The following is a 23749-nucleotide window of genomic DNA, read 5'->3' as shown; positions in this document are numbered from 1 at the left end:
CATTTTTCAAGCTAGCATATAATGTCACAAAAACCCAGAAGACAGCTAAATGCAGCACTAACCTTTGATGATCTTCATCAGATGACACACCTAGGACATTATGTTATACAATACATGCATGTTTCGTTCAATCAAGTTCATATTTATATCAAAAAACAGCTTTTTACATTAGCATGTGACGTTCAGAACTAGCATACCCCCCGCAAACTTCCGGGGAATTTACTAACAATTTACTAAATTACTCACGATAAACGTTCACAAAAAGCATAACAATTATTTTAAGAATTATAGATACAGAACTCCTCTATGCACTCGATATGTCCGATTTTAAAATAGCTTTTCGGATGAAGCACATTTTGCAATATTCTAAGTACATAGCCCAGCAAGTTTAGCCTTCACCAAAATCACATTTACTATAAGAAAAATGGTCTTACCTTTCCTGTTCTTCGTCAGAATGCACTCCCAGGACTTCTACTTCAATAACAAATGTTGGTTTGGTCCCAAATAATCCATCGTTATATCCAAACAGCGGCGTTTTGTTCGTGCGTTCTAGACACTATCCCAATGGTAAATCAGGGTCGTGCGCATGGCGCATTTCGTGACAAAAAAATTCTAAATATTCCATTACCGTACTTCGAAGCATGTCAACCGCTGTTTAAAATCAATTTTTATGCAATTTATCTCGTAACAAAGCGATAATATTCCGACCGGGAATCTACGTTTCGTTAAAAAGAGGGAAAAACAGAAAGGCGGGGGCGGCCAGTGCACGCGCCTAAGCCTTTTGTCTGCTGATAGACCACTTAGCAAAAGCGCTCGTGTGTTTCAGCCAGGGCTTTGAATTACGTCATTCAGGTTTTTCCCGGGCTCTGAGAGCCCATTGGAGCCGTAGGAAGTGTCACGTAACAGCAGAGATCCTTTGTAATGAATAGAGATGACAAAGAAAGCCAATAAATGGTCAGACAGGGTACTTCCTGAACAGAATCTTCTCATGTTTTGGCCTGCCATATGAGTTCTGTTATACTCACAGACACCATTCAAACAGTTTTAGAAACTTTGGAGTGTTTTCCATCCAAAGTTAATTATATGCATATTCTAGTTTCTGGGCAGGACTAATAATCAGATTAAATCGGGTACGTTTTTTATCCAGCCGTGAAAATACTGCCCCCTAGCCATGAGGTTAAGAAGCGCAGTTTGACAGGTCATGTTTCAGAGGACGCATGACTTGACCTTCGCCTCTTGAGCCCGTTGGGGAGTTGCAGCGATCATACAAGATCGAAATTGGGGAGAAAAACGGGGTAAAATAAATGGCGTTACTTTTCAAATAAAATCATTGACCTTGATAATTAGCTTAATTGAATGAGCAAACCATTGAGACCCCCTGAAATAGAAAATGGTCTATAGATGTTGCAATAGATTGATAAATTCTAGGCTACATTTATGAAGTACATTAGGTTATGTAGTGTTCCTTCAGCAAAAACAAAGGAGTTCTGTTATAACGCCTTCACTTCTCTCTAAACTTGCTGTTCAGTTTCAGCAGAAGCTGATTTTCAAAGTGAATCGAGTCTTTGCAGTGAAGAGCAGTCCAACACAGCTAAAAATACACTTACAAGCTGCAGAGGCAGGCAGGACTGTGTTCAGTTTGAGAGACAGCTTCTTTATGTATGGAAAGGAATGAAGCAGATCCATCTTGACTGACACACAGGCAAGGTACCCATCCAGCTCCCCTGTACCTTGTGACCTTTTGGGCATCATTCACTGCTCTGTCTCGTCCTATGTTATTGTGTCAAGATGATGCTTCAGGTAGACCAAACCTGCATAGTGGCAATTGCACAACATCAGAAAAATGTCATATTTCTGCATATTCTGCTTCATGTGGCCACTTAGTTCATCATATCACTGACATTACAATAGCCCGAACACAAACTTTCCATACTTGTTATTCTCAGATACTGAGGCTTGAAGTGAGTTTGTCAAATGTTCTCTGCTCTAAAAAGTTGTCTAATATTGTGGAGTCCTTGTCTATCTGTGCCTTTTGTGTAGACTCACACAATTATATGCAAGATTAATTAATTTAAACCAGCCCATCTATTGTTCTCCCTCACTTCACAAACACACACAATAAAATTAGAATAATGAGTTGACCAAACATTACTTGTGAGAGACACTGATGTTGAATGAATACATCAATCATGAACGTTAATGTAATGAATGATAGGCCTACTTAAACTCTCATTAATATGTCATGAACTGCTTCATAAAGGTGTTATGAATGCTTATGTAAAGGTTAGGCCCCAGGCCCCAGTTATAGTAGTTTTACCCAGCGAACATACATTATATGTGATTTAATTATGTGACATTTGGATATTATATGCTTTCATACATCATCTGAGTGATCTAACCAAATATAGGTAGCTAAAGGAATAATACAAATGGACCTATTGTAACGGTTGTCGTCTGGAATGGAGGACCAAAACGCAGCAGGAATGTGGATGCTCATCTTATCATTTATTTTAAATGAAGAGAACACCAAAAACAACAAAACAAAGAACGCACGAACAACAAAACAGTCTTGAAAGGCTCACACAGGCAAAACAAGAAACAATCTCCCACAACACTACACCAAACAATTACCCATATATAGGACTCTCAATCAGAGGCAACGAGAAAGCACCTGCCTCCAATTGAGAGTCCAACCTCCCATTAACCTACACAGAAATACACCAACCCAGAAAGAACATAGAAGTACAAAACATAGAACACAAACCAAAACCCAGAAATAATCAATTCTATAATAATACTAAATAAACCACCACCCCGAACCACATAAAACAAATACCCTCTGCCACGTCCTGACCAAACTACAATAACAAATAACCCTTATACTGGTCAGGACGTGACACCTATTCTATCTGAGACTTACTGAGTCTGACTTTTAGGTGAACGTTATCCTAATTTGGACAAAGTACATAGCTAAAATTCCTAGCTAGGTCTCTCTAAATGTGTGATGACCAAGCAAGCTATCGTTAGCTAGCTAGCTAGTTCACTTACTGATGTTAGCCTAGCTAATGTTGCAAGCTAGCCCAGATAGTTTACATGGCTAGTTAGGTAGCCACCACCACACATAGTGACACTGACGTGCTAGCCACAGTAACGGCTATTACAATTGGGTGGTCGTTAGTCATGTAGCTAGCTAGCTAACTTAGCTGCAAGTATAGCTAGCTAACATTAGCCTGCTAGAATGCTAGACAACTAGGCTACAAGCTGCTAAAGCCATCCATAGCTAAATTGATGACCATTCATATCTAGTTAGCTATCTTACCACTACATGTTTTGATTGGTCACTGACTAAACAGCGATGAGCAGTTTTTCTGGCTCCGAGGGGCAATTGCCCGCAAACGTTTAGTGCCATCATGATCTATTATGATGGATAGCCTATAAAATTGTACTGAGTAATGAATGGTTTTGAAAAGGTAGTACAGTACTTCATTCAAAACATACTTAAGTTAAAGTTCTTTGCTTAGAAGCAATTTTGTTAAACTTTTTTTGCATTTTAATTTAATGCAATTGCAGTAAGGTACTTAAAGATGCATTCTGGAACTTTGTGTAATTTCAGCCAGTAGATTTGAAAGTGGTGTCCACGAGCCAGAAGTGGTCCTTTAATAAAACCTGACTGTCCTTATTCCTATCCTCCTTCACTTTGACTCTGAAACAGATTCCTCATCAAAACTAGTATGTGCTGAACTTTATCAGTGGATTGCGCAAGTTAAAGCATTTTTGGAATAGTAGGAGAATAAGACACACCTGTTTTCAGTTAGCCCTACACTTCTTCACTTTGTCTTTAAATCCCATTGAGCTCCTAATTAAAACCCGTGGTACATTGGTCATAAACAGAACATTGTAGCAGTATTACACCTGTGGTTGCACACACAAGAGACAGAAAACCTTGCCTGTTAGCGATGGGATACAAACGTTTGTAATTCCACATCTTACTCCCAGTGGTCTCCAACCCAGTCCCAGAGAGCTACAAGCTCCACTGGTTTTCATCCTAGCTCCTAGCTCGGCCTGAGCCATGTAGTAATTGATTAACAAGAATCCTTTTGGGGTTAGAAAATCACCTCCATCTCTCCCATGTTTAAGTAATGAATCTGGTCCTGATAAGCAGTTTCTCAATCATCGGCCAGTTCCACACCTGGGGTACCCAACAGCACACGGCGGCTCTCCAACCAAATTAATAACTGCACTTCATAAAAATAAATTAAGGGCTGATTGAAAATAAGGCACCAAGCTGTATTAATAATAAACACTGGTGAGAGCCACTGGCCTTCCAGAAGCATGGTTAGACTTGGAGACAACCTCTAATTTGTTTTATTTAATTTGAGATATCTGAGTCAGGTAACATTACTCTATGTGACCCTCCTCTACTTAATTCAGCCCCAGTGCACTCACTTAAAGGGGAACTGCACCCGCTGATTTGGCCTTGTTTTTTTGTCTTGCTGCTCAAGAAATGCTGGCGGCCATGACAGAATCCAAACGTAATTTGGTTTGCTGTGGGTGTTTCTTGGGTGTGTCCTTACCACCACCAATCTGTCAGAACCTTGCCCCCAGCTGTTACAAAAAAAACAAACCTCCTGCAGGTTGAGTTCAATAACTACAGGCAGGGCGAGGTGCCAGAGGAAGCTTTGAATAGGTCAGTAGCCTACAGAGTAATATGAGAAGAATGCAATTGCTGAATTTATGTAGATATTCTAAACTAAGTGTTTTGATAACTTTCACATGTAGTAACAGGTTCATGTAGAATAAACAACCCTTTATGTAATACCATAGAAGCAGTGTTCTGCTAATATTTCAATGTTAACATTTAATCATTGTCATTCCCAGTTGATACGGATACTGTGCCTATCAGCATTTTGTCGGTGGTAATGGGGCTACCTTGGCAAACATGTCAGAGTGATCACACCTTCCTGTGTGGTGTCCTGTATACCACAGGAGTTCCCTGGTCCTGGTGCAGAATACACAGGGTTTCTCCCTCCCCATATTGACTGATACCAGTCAATTCAATAACATAAAAGAAATGCAATACACGTAAAAGTCGTGTCTAGTAAAAATGTTATACTGAGTGCCAGGTCTCTCTCCATTCAGAGACATCAGCATCAAGCCTGTCTGTCAGTCTGGACTTCATCACATCATCTTGCAAGTCTCCATGTTCTGGCTCCATACATGTTTATGTGAACACATACTCACATAGTTATATTACCAATGTCATTTAGGATAGGTCATATCTGACACACAAACAGGTACTATGTTGAAGTTTGAAGAGGTCAGACTAAACCTACCTAATTCTGTTATAATTCTGAGCAAGGCAAGAGGTGAGGCTGGAGGTGAGGTCTTTGCCAGAACCCCATTGATGGTCATAGCAGTGCAGATCAGCTCCTGGCCCCTTATCAAAGTTAGTGGTCGGTGCCACACAAACACGCACACACAGAGCACTGATTACATTATCAATGGTGGTTATGCTTAGCCTGGTGGAACCTACATGATCGCTGCATTCATGTTTAAATTTCACTTCAGATACCATAAAATGTGAAGTGAAATAGAATGGTGAACACAGAGATCAGTGTGGTTCCACCAGGCTATGTTATCTAAAAAGTGGAAATTAAGAAACAAATCATTTCAGTTTACATATAAATTGTGTTTCACAATTGGGTTATCAAATGTATCAAAGTAAGGAAGTGGGTTACCTTCTGAATTTGTACAAATGTTGAGCCTGTGAAAGCTACCGCTGACAGGTGAAGGTTGCTGGCCGGATACTTGCCAACATGCAGCTGACTGTTCCATTCATAAGAATGCTCACAGCGAGGGTATGTCTGCATGATGCTGATGAGAGCCACTTTGCTGGTCAACTTTATGCTGCATGTTCGGCTGCAAACTGGACATCTCTCGAACAACTGCAGCAGACAATCTTATGAGGTAGTGTTGACTGGGAGGGCCTGTGACCGGGTGATATAATACACAGCCAAGTGGTCAATTGCATTTTGTTTCATAGGAGTCTAGGGAGACTGGCAACAACGGAGGAGGTGTCACAAGGGTACTTGTGTCGCATGACACATTTTTATTATGAGCTCTTGCCTGACAAGCTGTGAAAATAGCAAGTGAACAGTGCATGAAATTATTTTTGGAAGTCGCTAATCCATCGCAATCACATTGCTGGACATGTTATGATACCCACCTTTGCTCCTTCTGGTAGGTCACCGGCATCCGTTAATGACCAGGGGATCTGTCTGGCGCCCAACTGTGCACTTTGTCTAACAGAAAAACAGGATCAACGATTGCCATTATCCCTTAATTATAAACATAGCTCAAGAAATCATTTGGAAGCTAATTCTATGCTTTACAGATGTAGGCTGACTGGCCACAGATTGGATTAGATTCAGGCCGGTGAAACCGTTACACTATGCGACAAACTGTGCCGTGTTTTGCTATGGCCCTGGGTTGGCTTGAGTTTGGGGCTGCTAGTTAGTACACTGTTGTAAACAGATGTGAGTTAGCTACTACCACCATAGCTGCATCCAATATTTATTTGTGCCCTAGACATGGGTTGCACCTCGGCGGCTCGTGACTATTTTGTCTAATTACTCTAACTTAGAGTGGCATGGAAATATGATGACATTGCTAAAATAGGCAAACAGTCCCATGTAACTCAGTTGGTAGAGTATGGCACTGGCAACGCCAGGGTTGTGGGTTTGATTCCCACGGGGAACCAATATAAAAGCGTATGCACTCACTTCTGTAAGTCACTCTGAATAAGAGCGTCTGCTAAAATGTAAATAATTCATAGGAAACAACTTTGCCATATTATGAGGAGAGAGATGTCAATGTTGCCATTACTGTTATTAGCAAAGTGTGTCAAAAATAACCAGCAATCCTAATGTTAGCTAGCTAAAATACGGTGGTCCCCTCAATCTTAGTTAGCTTGCTAAAGTTATACCACAGATAGAACAATGAGCCAGATATTTCACTGGATGTGTAAATGTGAAGCATCCAGTTGGTGTTTCCACTCACTACCAAATATGGTGATGAGAGGAATCCCAGTGGCCGGCAGTGGAAGAAGATGGAGCCATATGGATTTTGGCCGACATTCTGCATATTGTCCCATTGATGAAGCATTTGATCTCCATACAGTTTTCTGTTTCCAAAACTAGAATCTTTTAACAAACAGAGTGGACTGCGTTTTAGACTTTACACTATGTTTCAAAACATTGCATTGTTTAGAAGGAGTGCAAGGGCAAATTGAGTTGTTGCACACGTTACCTAACGTAAGTATGCTAAAACGCACCAATAGGATCTCACTACTGCATCTAAAGTCATTCTGGTGTCTTCACAATCATGATAAAAGGTTTTCCTACTAATTATTTGCCTCCTTTTCAAAAGTTATTGTGTTTCTAAGCCAAATCCGAGTTGTATTAGTCTTCCCTGTGGCTCAGTTGGTAGAGCATGGTGCTTGCAATGCCAGCATGGTGTGTGCAACGCCAGGGTTGTGGGTTTGATTCCCATGGGGGGCCAGTGCAAAAAAATAAATAAAAATAAATAAATGCATGAAATGTATGCATTCAAAATATACATAACCAGCAGTCTATGGTCTAGCTACTGGTATACTCACCACCACTGGGGACCAACGAACTACAACCACCTATTCCCACTTGATAGGGTCCTTCAGCAGGGCATGCAAACCATAGTTGTTGGCTGAGCATCCTGCTGGAAGCATGCGTTTTATGTCAATTCGTAAAGGACTTTTCAGTTTAAAAGGTCTGTGATCCTTTGAACGCGTTGGTTGGGGGCGATGAATCAACGGAGCCCCATTCAATGAATGGAAGCGAACTGGGCGGAAGGGCGATTTGAATGTTGAGCTTGGCAAAAGGGGGCATGATTTGTAACGCACTTAGGTTCCAAACTCCGTTTTAGACGGGACTGACTTCATGACCAGAATTATCCTATTTACAATTTTAGTCAATTTTGATACTAGAACAAATGTTTGACTCATTGATGCCACATTGTCCTTAGTTCAACCGTCCCTCCGTCCATCCCTCTCTCATCAGGACTAACAGGAAGTGAGAGGTTCTGATCATCCCAGTGACCATGTTATCTGGTGACTGTAGTGAACTGTCATGGCTGCCACTGCAGACGTTGCTGATGTGATGTGAACTGTTTGTTGATCTGCTCTAGGCCTTCCGTCCGGCTCACTGAGCCTGATAAAGGAATCCTGGATGGCACATTCACGTTGACTCATGATACCTTCAGTTACCTGTTCAGGGCCAGTCCTGGCCATTCTGCCGCCCTAGGGGAGACAAAAAATTGCCACCCCTACAAGAATATTCCTAGTAACCAAATGTCGCTGAAAAGACTTCTAAAATATGTATTTTTCCAGATGTTGAAATTAGGTTCAATTTAGGTTCTGAATGAAAGGTGTAAAGACGTATTTCCAGACATGGAAATCAGGTTCACTTTCGGTTCTGAATGAAAGTTGAAAATAGGTATTTTCCCGAACGTTGAAAATGTGTATTTTCCGTGTATTGAAAATACATATTTTCCGGATGTTGAAATCAGCCTCATTTTCGGTTCTGAATGAAAAGTTGAAAATATGTAATTTTTAGTAGTCTATATTTGGGCCAAACCAAGGCTGGTCCAACCAAACATAGACGTATATGACTGGTTCAGATTTGGTCCGGAGTGGACCAATTATTTTCTCCATGGACGTGGAAATCATGCCGGTCCAGACTGCACCAAATAAATATGTCCAAAAGGCATCAGCTTCGGTCCGTGCTTACTCAGGTACAGCCTACAGCAGAGATGGGAAACTCCAGTCCTTGGGCCGGAGTGGTGTCACACTTATTCCCCATCCCTAGTCAACACAGCTGATGAAACTAATTGCATTCTAAACTGAAGATCATGATTAGTTGATTATTGGTGTCAGATGTGTTGGGGGAAAAGTGTGATACCAATCAGGCCCCAGAGGACTGGAGATCCCATCCCTGGCCTACAGTGTCGTCTGAAATGACATTTTAGGAGTGCCCATCTATGTGGTAGGCGTTGGTCTGTGCTTACTGGGTGTAGCCTACCATGTCGGCCCGCAATATCATTTTATGAATGCCCATCCATGTGGTAGGCCCACCGTTTATAAAACAGGCATTGCATTGTCTTTTTTAGTCCTGATTCCTGATTAAATTTGGCTTTTTGAGCTCTGAATATCAGCCGCTCAGAAGGAGTTATCCTGAGCCCATTTGCAATGTGTTTACACAGCGGGAAATGCAGAAGTATTTTCTTTTTCGTTATGATCAGCTCATAAAACATTTTAAGTATACAAACTTGAAACCACAGATCATGACAATTTAGCCCACGGGATAAAACTCCTGGTCACTAGTTGTGAGTAGCCTGATTGTCCATACCATGTTGTCCATTTTACTTTGACCTGTCCTGTTTTTAGGATATGTGTCACGTTCTGACCAGTAAAGGGGTTATTTGTTATTGTAGTTTGGTCAGGACGTGGCAGGGGGTGTCTGTTTTATGTGGTTCGGGGTTTGTTGGGCTATGTGTTATGTAGAGGGGTGTTTGTTTAGAGTGTTCTGGTGTTTTTTGGGTTATGTTCTAGGTTAGTGTATTTCTATGTTAGATCTAGGTTGTTTAGTTCTATGTTTAGTTAATTGGGATTGGCCTTCAATTGGAGGCAGCTGTTCCTCGTTGCCTCTGATTGAAGGTCCTATGTATAGGGGTGTGTTTGTAATGGGAATTGTGGGTAGTTGTCTCCTTGTTTAGTGTCTGAGCACATGACATGACATGACATGACATGACAGGACATGACATGACATGACAGGACATGACATGACAGGACATGACAGGACATGACATGACATGACAGGACATGACATGACAGGACAGGACAGGACAGGACAGGACTGTTAGTGTCATTCGTTGTTTGTATACGTGTTTTGTTTGTTTTTTCCTTCTTTTTTTACCAATTAAAGAAGATGCGTATACACGTTCCCGCTGCACCTTGGTCCAATCATTACGACCCCCGTTACAATATGTTGTTTGTTAACATGTCAGCACATTGTTATTTGATTGGGCGCCATTTCAGGCTATTTGATTAGAGAAACCTGCTTGATGTAAACATTTTCCGTCTCCAGGCTACAGAAAAGGTCACATACTCTTTCTATAATATCCTATCAGTGCATTCAGAAAGTATTCAGACCCCTTCACTTTTTCCACATTCCACAAGCCTTATTCTAAAATGTATAAATGTTTGTATTGTTTATTCACCAATCTACACATAATAACCCATAATGACAAAGCAAAACCTTTTTTTTTTTTATGAACGAAATATCACATTTACATAAGTATTCAGGTTTTTAGAAAATTTGCAAACATTCTAAAAACCGGTTTTAGCATTGTCATTGTGGGGTATTGTGTGTAGATTGATGATAATTTGTATTTATTTAATCAATTTTAGAATACGGTTGTAACATAACAAAATGTGGAAAACGTTAAGGGGTCTGAGTACTTTCCAAATGAACTGTATATCTGCTACTATACATGATTTATGTTAGATTAAAAAAATACTGAATGTTGGTGGAGTGCCGCAGCGAGGCGTCTCTCCAACAGCCTCCTCGAGAGGCGTGCTGGGAATGGACAAGGTAAGTATTTTGCGTCCCAGCCTTTGACAAAGTGGGCACTGCTTATCATAGGTCAGCATCAGCGCTACCTAAAAAGCAAATACGCCACTGGTTGAGAGAAATTGTCATTGTTTTGGGGCAGAATTGAATGAGGTTTTATGTGTTGTTGCAGATGCGTCTTGCTCAGTTTATCAACAACAAAAAAATACGCCCTCGCCAATCTGCGGACACCTAATCCTGACAGCCCTGTACCTGTTTGTGTTGTGGTTGCCGTGGGTCAGTTGGTAGCTGTGGGATTGGTTTTCCACACTGACTCACTGAAGGTAGGGCTGAGTGAGTCACTGTATTTAGTTTCTATTTTATCTGTCGATTCAACCAACCAAGTCTATTGCGGTTGACTTGTAGTTAATGAACTGCATATTGTACGTCAGCTTAATGAAATCCTCTTCTAAAAGATCATATTTTCTTGTAAAATAGTCTGTAAGTCTAACCATAAAAATAAAACCTCTTTCAACGATGGAGGAGGCTGCTGTGAGCCCCTGTTTGTGAAATGACAATCATCATGCCTGTGAAGAATCTCATTTGCCATGGTGACAATCATATGGCCAGACCACAAACCTTTCAGTGATGTTCAGTGTGGAGTTTCTTGGGAGAAGAAAGCACCGCGATAGGCATCAGGGCTCACACACATACAAACATGAACGCACGCTCGCACTTACTCACCCAAGCGCAGGAATGTCCCTGTGTGTGGAGCCTCAGTGCCTGTGAGTGGTGTTAGTTTCTCCCCTGTGCCCTCGCGGTCTGTCAGCCTGCTAAGCCCTTTTGAGCCCCCGCAGGACAGACACAGTATATTCCTGAAGGCCAACACACACACACACTGTCCCCACAGGGGTGAAGCTCAGAGGAGTGGCTCCACAGAGAGCGCTGTCACAGAGCAGTCGAGTCACTGGCTTAGAGCCATCACACACACAGTCTCTCTCTCTCTCTCTCTCTCTCTGTCTTTCTCGAAAACACACTCACTTGAGCAGAGTGCAGCGTTACCATAGCAATGGGAAGTGATGTCACAGCACTCACCCAAAGAGGCCAGTTGAGTTGTTGTTTATTTATTTTTTGTGTCATGCTTGCAGTCCTTCTGACCCCACACATATGCCTGAGCTGTATAAAAATAACAAGCAGCAAACATTCCATATTGGCAGTCAGCTCACAGAGCCAGGTGTCTGTTGTGGTGGTAGTGGCAGATCCCTGGAAGGCACAGCCTGGCTGCGGTACAAACAGAGGGTCCGGCCCCTGCCTGGCACTGAGGGTCTGTGGGGAAATCAACCCTTTCACTCAAACACACCTTGCACACGCATGCAAGCACACACACCTCAGCAGGCACACACAGTTCAAGATGCGTGTGCTTCTTTAACTGTCACACACACACACTAACCAGTGACAGAGAGAGTGTGTTGCCACACGAGAACGATGGCAGCAGCAGCAACAGCTCCACATGGTTTCATTACGATGGCATTCTCCAGCCAAGAGCACAGTCCAGCAGCTGTAACTGTCCACTGGGCTAGAGAGACATGGAAAGACGGCCTTCATGCTGGTATGGAAACTCAGAGAATATGCCTCATGTCGAAACTCTAATGGCCTGTTGTCCAAATGTGTGGTTGCATTGCCACACTGGATATTCAGAACTGTTGTGTAGAACTGGGTAAAATTAGCAAAAGGGGACAATATACTATGAAAGTGTGTCATGGATTGGTGTTACGTGATCACTAGAGATAGTGAGAAAATGACTCGAGTCCATCTTGTTGTTATTTACTTTGCTAGTGCTTGACCATTCATCGTGGTTACATTTTTTTTTTACTACCCATTGTTGCAGTGATGTACCTAGTGAAAACAAATAATGGATGCAGTTAAACGTTGGGTAAATTCTTCATTAGCGACTGATGTATGTGTTGTGGTTTAATAGACATTTACTAGTTACGTACCGTATGCATTGTACCCGTCTGTCTTCCCATTTAAGAAGACATGGTGAAACGGGTGTTTTATTTGCTAGTCTTTAGGTTCAGACCGAACATCACGTAGATCACGTAACCCGGGTCAGAAAAAAAGGGATTTCATTCTTTCTGGGTCAGATTGACTGTTATTTCATCACTATCATCATCATACAGATTTATTGGAAGTGGAGTTTCAATATTGCTTCAAATGATTGGGTGGAATTTCAACATCATTTGAGTCCATTGAGGGTTGTGTTGAAGTCAAGAGCTAGAGCTTTGGTGTAATGTCTGAGGTTTGTTGGGTATGATTTCATGACTGGTTGGTGTTTATTGTATTGTTTATTTGGATCAGAGCTGCAAATCTGTCTCTGAGTTTAGACACGCACGCATAAACACACACACACACACACACACACACACACACACACACACACACACACACACACACACACACACACACACACACACACACACACACACACACACACACACACACACACACACACACACACACTAAGAGGCTGTGTTTTATAGGCAGGTTTTCTAATTTAACAAGTTTACTGTGTCCAGCCCAATAGATTACCCTGTTGATCCAACCTGCCAGTGCCAATGTATTTCAGCCCCAGGACACAAATGCACGCATGCATGTACAGTACATACACACAACACACACACACACACACACACACACACACACACACACACACACACACACAGGGAACTCTTTTACTCTGAACCCTTCCCGTTTCTTCAATGTCCACTCACTACTTGCCGCTTCAACTTCCCTCCAACGACATATTTATAGGGACAAACTTTGTTGTTTGACCCTGCTAATGGTTCTGCATCCATCACCAGATGTAGAGAGTTCAGGAATAACTTTTTGTTGAATGGTTTGTATCCTCAGAGTTTAGGAGAAGCCTTAACTGTGTGCGGGAACAGATTTTCTTGTTTGATCTAGATTTGTTGTTGTTGTGCTTAAAGGTAGACTCAGCGATATGATGTAGATGCAGAAAGTAAACAGCATAATGGGTCAATTTCCGGGCCAACAACTTGACGCACGGGGTTCAATTTCTCTGCTTTCGTCAAGGGTTGAAACCGGTTAAGGGAAAAGAACTGAAAATAAATAACACAATTGTTTGAGGGACAGAACCCGAGCCGAAAACAAAAGTGATCTATACTGTTCCAGAACAGAACTGTTATTTTAAAAGCATAGGAACTGGTTAATAACGTTTTTTTACATTCTGCAAAAATTGCAACAAAGCGCCTATGCAAAGCCCTCACTCTGTCACTCAGAAACGTATTCCAGCATCTGCTTGCCAGCTGGGAATCTTTGACACTGGGTGTGCGTGTGTGTGTAAGCTACCTGCCCTTCCCATCTGAAGCATAGCTTATGGTAGCCTACTGACGACATTACAAGCGTAATTCATAAATTAAGGTGATATGTTTAATTAGAGAAGAATGGATGTACTTTTTCAATCCTAGTTAAAGATACTATAGCTACCACGTTTCACATTGGATTTATTAACTGCAAAAAGGTAAGATAGGTTTTTAATTTTAAACTCAGCAAAAAAAGCAACACCCTCTCACTGTCAACTTCGTTTATTTTCAGCGAACTTAACATGTGTAAATATTTGTATGAACATAACAAGATTCTACAACTGAGACATAAACTGAACAAGTTCCACAGACATGGGATGAACAGAAATGGAATAATGTGTCCCTGAACAAAGGGGGGGTCAAAATCAAAAGTAACAGTCAGTATCTGGTGTGGCCACCAGCTGCATTAAGTACTGCAGCGCATCTCCTCCTCATGGACTGCACCAGATTTGTCAGTTCATGCTGTGAGATGTTACCCCACTCTTCCACCAGGGCACCTGCAAATTCCCAGACATTTCTGGGGGGAATGGCCCTAGCTCTCACCCTCCGATCCAACAGGTCCCAGACATGCTCAATGGTATTGAGATCTGGGCTCTTCGCTGGCCATGGCAGAACACTGACATTCCTGCCTTGCAGGAAATCACGCACAGAATGAGCAGTATGGCTGGTGGCATTGTCATGCTGGAGGGTCATGTCAGGATGAGCCTGCAGGAAGGCTACCACATGAGGGAGGACGATGTCTTCCCTGTAACGCACAGCATTGAGATTGCCTGCAATGACAACAAGCTCAGTCCGATGATGCTGTGACACACCGCCCTAAAGGACCCTCCACCTCCAAATTGAATCCGCTCCAGATTACAGGCCTTGGTGTAATGCTCATTCCTTCGACGATAAACGCGAATCCGTCTTTCACACCTGGTGAGACAATACCGCGACTCGTCAGTGAAGAGCTCTTTTTGCCAGTCCTGTCTGGTCCAGTGACGGTGGGTTTGTGACCATAGGCGATGTTCTTGCCGGTGATGTCTGGTGAGGACCTGCCTTACAACAGGCCTAAAAGCCCTCAGTCCAGCCTCTCTCAGCCTATTGCGGACAGTCTGAGCACTGATAGAGAGATTGTGCATTCCTAGTGTAACTCGGGGCAGTTGTTGTTGCCATCCTGTACCTGTCCCGCAGGTGTGATGTTCGGACGTACCGATCCTGTGCAGGTGTTGTTACACATGGTCTGCCACTACGAGGACGATCAGCTGTCCGTCCTGTCTCCCTGTAGCGCTGTCTTAGGCGTCTCACAGTACGGACATTGCAATTTATTGCCCTGGCCACATCTGCAGTCATCATGCTTCCTTGTAGCATGCCTAAGGCACGATCACGCAGATGAGCAGGGACCCTGGGCATCTTTCTTTTGGTGTTTTTCAAAGTCAGTAGAAAGGCCTCTTTAGTGTCCTAAGTTTTCATAACTGTCACCTTAATTGCTATTAGTGTCTTAATGACCGTTCCACGGGTGCATGTTCATTAATTGATTATGGTTCATTGAACAGGCATGGGAATCAGTATTTAAACCCTTTACAATGAAGATCTGTGAAGTTATTTAGATTTTTACGACAGGGTCCTGAAAAAGGGACGTTTCTTTTTTTTATGAGTTTAGTTCTGATCTGTTAGCTAGCTAGCTCGCTAATGTTTGCTCTGGTCCAACATTAAACCAACTTGGAAGTTCAAAGAGATTCAAAGTTCCTCCATAGAAGCTGCTCCTTCGTAGGTATAATTCTGTGGGCCTAATGCATGTTATAACAAGATGCCCAGCGCTTCAAGGCAAGCTTCCTCCATCCTCTCGCTCTCCCCTCACCCTCGCACCCTACACTGTGACTGTGAGCACAGTGTGTGTGTTTGTCTTTCATTACGATTAAACATGCTGTTACTGCAAAATACAACTTGCTCTTAACAACTTTCTAATACAGATTATATTGCTTTACCCACTCCACAGCAAGCTGCTCTATCCACATTGATTGGTGAAGTAATTAAATGTTGAGCGAAATGTAAAATAATACATATTTTAGAAGTTTAAAAAGGAACAGAAAGGAACAATATAAACCGTTACTTTTTTGGGGGCTCAAACCAGTTCAGAACTTTTCTGGTTGGAACAGTGGAAGGGAACGAAAAAATAATGGTTCTGTTCAGAACGAAGTGATTGGAAAATCATTTTGGTTTCAACCCCTGGTTTTGGTGTGAACAGCGTGAAGCGAACCCGTGCACATGTGCAGATATTGTGTGTGACTGTTTGAGACCGAAGTCTTGCAGACAGTATATCTGCGGTGCTGCTCATGGCAATGTAATTTCACTGAGTCTACCTTTAAAGATGGCTTACCTGGAAAACTAAAATGAATTATTTATGATGATGATGATAGTCATGGTTATGGTCATGGTGGTGATAATGACTGAGAGAAGGTCTCATTGGTATAGATTTGTGGTTCAAGTTCTCCTCTTTTGCCTCATGTTTAGAGAGGACAAGACCTGACTCCTTAAGTCTGATTTTATTCGAAGCAAATCTATCAGATTTCTGATGCATTTTAGTTATTGATTCCTCTCTTTGACCTTCGTTCATGACGTCTGTTTGTGCGTCAGCTCTTCATTGCATTGCCCATTGTTTTACCATTGCTTACTTACATTTAACCCTTTCTCTGCTGATCACCATGTTTGGTGAATGTTCATACTGTTCCCTACCTACTTTAATCCAAGCTAACAGCCATGACTCCAACTCTCTCCGTGGCATGGTTCTCCATAATAGCAGTGTGTGTGGCCGAGACTCAACTCAACTCATACTAGCAATGTGTGTATGTGACCGAGCACTCAACTCAAACTCCATCAAATCCATTGCAACATGGATGCTCATTCGCTTTCCCATCCCTCCCCCTCTCCCCCCGTCGACCATTCCCCCTTACCCCGCCAACCAACTTTCTAGAGCCCCATATCAGTCCCTCCTCTGTTTTTCTCTTTCTTAGTTCCCCCCAACCTGACAGTGCCACGGGGTAAGAGCCCCCTGGTGGTTCGGGAGGGCGACACGGTGGAGCTCGAGTGTCTGGTTTCAGGGAAGCCCAAGCCCATTATCCTGTGGTCTCGGGCCGATAAAGAGGCGCCCATGCCGGATGGGAGCCTGCAGGCTGAGAGCTACGACGGGGTGCTGCGGATCGTCAACGTGTCCAGAGAGATGACCGGCTCCTACCGCTGCCAGACCAGCCAGTTCAACGGGTTTAATGTGAAGCCCAGGGAAGCTGTGGTGGAGCTCATCGTACAATGTGAGTAGTGGGTAATGGTATGAGTCTGGAGGATTGTGTGGGGTAGGTATGTGTGGGTGGGAGGGATTGTGTGGAGGATGTCTGTTTGTGTTTGATTGGGGGTGGTTGTTTCTTATGTTTTGTGTTTGGGTGTTTGTATGTTGTGTCTGGACTAGGTCTATCTATTTGCCTTGTCTCAATAGCCTCATTCAGACCAGACCGTACTGAATGTGTAATCGTGTATGTGCTTCTGTGCACTTACATTATGTGTGTAACGGAACATTACAGCAGCCTCAATGGATCTCATCCCTCTTTCTTTCTCTCTCTCTCTCGCCACTACACACCTCTCGCCCTCCCACAGCCATCCAATGTTCCTTTTGAAGGGAAGGGTTTAAAATGAGTCCCATCCTCTATAGCTGCACTGTCAGGACACACATATATGCACACTCACATAGGCACCCGAGCAATGGGGCAGACGGAGCAGATGCATCCCCACTTTCAAAATAGGGGAGCACACATATGTTTTTATACCCCCACTTTTTAACCAAAATAGTATAATGATCCATTGGGCAATTTGTCATTTTCAATAATTAGTCATGTTTTGAGCTAGTCTGTATTAAAATAGATCCATATTAGATCCATATTATATATTATATAATAATTAACAAATGGCAATTTACACCCCCCCCCCCCCCCCCCCCCCCGTTGCCTCAAGATTAATGGTTTTGCCAGCTGGAAAGTTTTGCTCCCCCCCCCCGACGCCACAGTTTTGGCTCAGTGCAGTTAGAATCAAATCAAATCAAATCAAATTTATTTATATAGCCCTTCGTACATCAGCTGAAATCTCAAAGTGCTGTACAGAAACCCAGCCTAAAACCCCAAACAGCAAGCAATGCATGTGAAAGAAGCACGGTGGCTGGGAAAAACTCCCTAGGAAAAACTCCTGAGAAAGGCCAAAAACCTAGGAAGAAACCTAGAGAGGAACCAGGCTATGAGGGGTGGCCAGTCCTCTTCTGGCTGTGCCGGGTGGATATTATAACAGAACATGGTCAAGATGTTAAAATGTTCGTAAATGACCAGCATGGTCAAATAATAATAATCATAGTAATTGTCGAGGGTGCAACAAGCACGTCCGGTGAACAGGTCAGGGTTCCGTAGCCGCAGGCAGAACAGTTGAAACTGGAGCAGCAGCATGGCCAGGTGGACTGGGGACAGCAAGGAGTCATCATGCCAGGTAGTCCTAGGGCTCAGGTCCTCCGAGAGAAAGAAAGAAAGAGAGAATTAGAGAGAGCATATTTACATTCACACAGGACACCGGATAAGACAAGAGAATACTCCAGATGTAACAGACTGACCCTAGCCCCCCGACACATAAACTACTGCAGCATAAATACTGGAGGCTGAGACAGGAGGGATCAGAAGACACTGTGGCCCCATCCGATGATACCCCCGGACAGGGCCAAACAGGCAGGATTTAACCCCACCCACTTTGCCAAAGCACAGCCCCCACACCACTAGAGGGATATCTACAACCACCAACTTACCGTCCGAAGACAAGGCCGAGTATAGCCCACAAAGATGTCCGCCACGGCACAACCCAAGGGGGGGGGCGCCAACCCAGACAGGAAGACCACGTCAGTGGCTCAACCTACTCAAGTGACGCACCCCTCCCATGGACGGCATGGAAGAACACCAGTAAGTCAGTGACTCAGCCCCTGTAAAAGGGTTAGAGGCAGAGAATCCCAGTGGGAAGAGGGGAACCGACAAGGCAGAGACAGCAAGGGCGGTTCGTTGCTCCAGCCTTTCCGTTCACCTTCACACTCCTGGGCCAGACTATACTTAATCATAGGACCTACTGAAGAGATAAGTCTTCAGTAAAGACTTAAAGGTTGAGACTGAGTCTGCGTCTCTCACATGGGTAGGCAGACCATTCCATAAAAATGGAGCTCTATAGGAGAAAGCCCTACCTCCAGCCGTTTGCTTAGAAATTCTAGGGACAATTAGGAGGCCTGCGTCTTGTGACCGTAGCGTACGTGTAGGTATGTACGGCAGGACCAAATCGGAAAGATAGGTAGGAGCAAGCCCATGTAATGCTTTGTAGGTTAGCAGTAAAACCTTGAAATCAGCCCTTGCCTTAACAGGAAGCCAGTGTAGGGAAGCTAGCACTGGAGTAATATGATCAAATTTTTTGGTTCTAGTCAGGATTCTAGCAGCCGTATTTAGCACTAACTGAAGTTTGTTTAGTGCTTTATCCGGGTAGCCGGAAAGTAGAGCATTGCAGTAGTCGAGCCTAGAAGTAACAAAAGCATGGATTAATTTTTCTGCGTCATTTTTGGACAGAAAGTTTCTGATTTTTGCAATGTTACGTAGATGGAAAAAAGCTGTCCTTGAAGCAGTCTTGATATGTTCTTCAAAAGAGAGATCAGGGTCCAGAGTAACGCCGAGGTCCTTCACAGTTTTATTTGAGACGACTGTACAACCATCCAGATTAATTGTCAGATTCAACAGAAGATCTCTTTGTTTCTTGGGACCTAGGACAAGCATCTCTGTTTTGTCCGAGTTTAAAAGTAGAAAATTTGCAGCCATCCACTTCCTTATGTCTGAAACACAGGCTTCTAGCGAGAGCAATTTTGGGGCTTCACCATGTTTCATTGAAATGTACAGCTGTGTGTCGTCCGCATAGCAGTGAAATTTAACATTATGTTTTCGAATGACATCCCCAAGAGGTAAAATATATAGTGAAAACAATAGTGGTCCTAGAACGGAACCTTGAGGAACACCGAAATTTACAATTGATTTGTCAGAGGACGAACCATTCACAGAGACAAACTGATATCTTTCCGACAGATAAGATCTAAACCAGGCCAGAACTTGTCCATGTAGACCAATTTGGGTTTCCAATCTCTCCAAAAGAATGTGGTGATCGATGGTATCAAAAGCGGCACTAAGATCTAGGAGCATGAGGACAGATGCAGAGCCTCGGTCTGACGTCATTAAAAGGTCATTTACCACCTTCACAAGTGCAGTCTCAGTGCTATGATGGGGTCTAAAACCAGACTGAAGCGTTTCGTATACATTGTTTGTCTTCAGGAAGGCAGTGAGTTGCTGCGCAACAACTTTTTCTAAAATTTTTGAGAGGAATGGAAGATTCGATATAGGCCGATAGTTTTTTATAATTTCTGGGTCAAGATTCGGCTTTTTCAAGAGAGGCTTTATTACTGCCACTTTTAGTGAGCTTGGTACACATCCGGTGGATAGAGAGCCGTTTATTATGTTCAACATAGGAGGGCCAAGCACAAGAAGCAGCTCTTTCAGTAGTTTAGTTGGAATAGGGTCCAGTATGCAGCTTGAGGGTTTGGAGGCCATGATTATTTTCATCATTGTGTCAAGAGATATAGTACTAAAACACTTTAGTATCTCCCTTGAGCCAAGGTCCTGGCAGAGTTGTGCAGACTCTGGACAATGAAGCCCTGGAGGAATACCCAGATTTAAAGAGGAGTCCGTAATTTGCTTTCTAATGATCATGATCTTTTCCTCAAAAAAGTTCATAAATTTATTACTGCTGAAGTGAAAGCCATCCTCCATTTGCGAATGCTGCTTTTTAGTTAGCTTTGCGACAGTGTCAAAAAGAAATTTCGGATTGTTCTTATTTTCCTCAATTAAGTTGGAAAAATAGGATGATCGTGCAGCAGTGAGGGCTCTTCGATACTGCACGGTACTGTCTTTCCACGCTAGTCGGATGACTTCCAGTTTAGTGTGGCGCCATTTCCGTTCCAATTTTCTGGAAGCTTGCTTCAGAGCTCGTGTATTTTCTGTATACCAGGGAGCTAGTTTCTTATGACAGATGTTTTTCATTTTTAGGGGTGCAACTGCATCTAGGGTATTGCGCAAGGTTGAATTGAGTTCCTCGGTTAGGTGGTTAACTGATTCTTGTCCTCTGACGTCCTTGGGTAGGCAGAGGGAGTCTGGAAGGGCATCAAGGAATCTTTGGGTTGTCTGAGAATTTATAGCACGACTTTTAATCTTCCTTGGTTGGGGTCTGAGCAGATTATTTGTCGCAATTGTAAACGCAATAAAATGGTGGTCCGATAATCCAGGATTATGAGGAAAAACATTAAGATCCACAACATTTATTCCATGGGACAAAACTAGGTCCAGAGTATGACTGTGGCAGTGAGTAGGTCCAGAGACATGTTGGACAAAACCCACTGAGTCGATGATGGCTCCGAAAGCCTTTTGGAGTGGGTCTGTGGACTTTTCCATGTGAATGTTAAAGTCACCAAAAATTAGAATATTATCTGCTATGACTACAGGATCCGATAGGAATTCAGGGAACTCAGTAAGGAACACTGCATATGGCCCAGGAGGCCTGTAAACAGTAGCTATAAAAAGTGATTGAGTAGGCTGCATAGAGGAGTTAGAGCCCTGTCTATGTTCGTAGATAAGATGAGAGCACCCCTCCAGCTAGGATGGAGTCCGTCACTCCTCAGCAGGCCAGGCTTGGTCCTGTTTGTGGGTGAATCCCAGAAAGAGGGCCAGTTATCTACAAATTCTATCTTTTGGGAGGGGCAGAAAACAGTTTTCATCCAGCGATTGAGTTGTGAGACTCTGCTGTAGAGCTCATCACTCCCCCTAACTGGGAGGGGGCCAGAGACAATTACTCGATGCCGACACATCTTTCTAGCTGATTTACACGCTGAAGCTATGTTGCGCTTGGTGACCTCTGACTGTTTCATCCTAACATCGTTGGTGCCGACGTGGATAACAATATCTCTATACTCTCTACACTCGCCAGTTTTAGCTTTAGCCAGCACCGTCTTTAGATTAGCCTTAACGTCGGTAGCCCTGCCCCCTGGTAAACAGTGTATGATCGCTGGATGATTAGTTTTAAGTCTAATACTGCGGGTAATGGAGTCGCCAATGACTAGGGTTTTCAATTTGTCAGAGCTAATGGTGGGAGCCGTCGGCGTCTCAGACCCCACAACGGGAGGAGCAGAGACCAGAGAAGTCTCGGCCTCCGACTCCGACTCGCTTAATGGGGAGAACCGGTTGAAAGTTTCTGTCGGCTGAATAAGCGACACCGGTTGAGCATTCCTACAGCGTTTCCCTCCAGAAGCCATGAGAAAGATGTCCGGCTGCGGGGACCGTGCGAGGGGGTTTATACTAACGTTACTATCTGTACTTGCTGGTGGCACAGACGCTGTTTCATCCTTTCCTACACTGAAATGACCCTTGCCTAACGATTGCGTCTGAAGCTGGGCTTGCAGCACAGCTATCCTTGCCGTAAGGCGATCGTTCTCCTGTATATTATGAGTACAACGACTGCAATTAGAAGGCATCATGTTAATGTTACTTAGCTTCGGCTGTTTGAAGTCCTGACGAACCATGTCCAGATAAAACCTCCGGGGTAGGAAAGTTGAATGAAAAAAAAAAAGTTGAGTGAGGGAAAAAGTAAAAATATACGGTAATGAAAAAGTTGCACCACTGTGTTGGACCAGTGTGTTGCACCACTGTGTTGGTTTAGTGCAGTTAGAAAGCTCTAGTTGCACCACTGTTTTGGTTCAGTGCAGTTAGAAAGCTCTAGTTGCACCACTAGGCTCAGTGCAGTTAGAAAGCTCTAGTTGCACCACTGTGTTGGTTCAGTGCAGTTAGAAAGCTCTAGTTGCACCACTGTTTTGGTTCAGTGCAGTTAGAAAGCTCTAGTTGCACCACTGTTTTGGTTCAGTGCAGTTAGAAAGCTCTAGTTGCACCACTGGTGTTAAAAATGAATAGGCACCTGCAAAATAACATATGGTTGTGCTGTTGTATTGTTATTTCATGTCTGATGCTCTCAGGGTGTTGTTATATATCATTTGAGAGGTATGCACCACAAACTAATTTTGTCATTTCACTTTACCTGTCAGAGGTATGATGAGCACGGGCATGTCTGATTAGGCTTCACTGTATCACAGCATCTGGTAGAATTTAAATTGCTCGTGTCCTCTCTCCTCGCCTCCTTCTAAAAACCCATTGGAGGAGAAGGTCAGTAGGGAAGGACCTCTGGCTTTCTCATCCAATGGATTTTTAGAAGGAGAGAGGGCACGAGGAGTATTCAATTGAGATTCTCCCGCTGAGATTCTCTCCTTCCATCAGCCTACCAAAGTTTGCAACTTTGCAGAAAACTGCATATCTGGTAGCTTGTGGGCTGTCAATGAGTAGCTCAAGTATATTGAACAAAAATTAAAAAGCAACATGTTGGTTCCATGTTTAATGAGCTAAAATAAAATGCACAAAGAGCTTATTTCTCTCAAATTTTGTTCACAAATTTGTTTAAATCCCTGTTAGTGAGCATTTATCCTTTGCCAAGATAATCCATCCACCTGACAGGTGTGGCATATCAAGAAGCTGATTAAACAGAATGGTCATTACACAGGTCCACCTCGTGCTGGGGACAATAAAAGGCCACTCTAAAACTAGC

General features: G+C 43.2%; 1 protein-coding gene across 3 annotated transcripts in view; it reads left to right on the top strand.

Moving 5' to 3' along the window:
* The window catches only part of LOC115174515 (MAM domain-containing glycosylphosphatidylinositol anchor protein 2-like), a 344881-nt gene that overhangs the window by 183068 nt on the left and 138064 nt on the right, over positions 1–23749 (top strand). For 2 of the 3 annotated variants that reach the window (XM_029733125.1, XM_029733127.1), the window contains exon 9: positions 16993–17313. In XM_029733125.1, the coding sequence (XP_029588985.1) occupies positions 16993–17313 (321 nt within the window). The remainder of the gene's footprint in view (positions 1–16992; positions 17314–23749) is intronic. The other variant, XM_029733126.1, reaches the window with a different exon arrangement.

The sequence above is a fragment of the Salmo trutta genome, chromosome 35 (assembly GCF_901001165.1).
Source record: "Salmo trutta chromosome 35, fSalTru1.1, whole genome shotgun sequence".
NCBI lineage: Eukaryota > Metazoa > Chordata > Actinopteri > Salmoniformes > Salmonidae > Salmo > Salmo trutta.
Note: the sequence above shows the minus strand (reverse complement) of the source record. Positions and strands in the feature narration are given on the sequence as shown.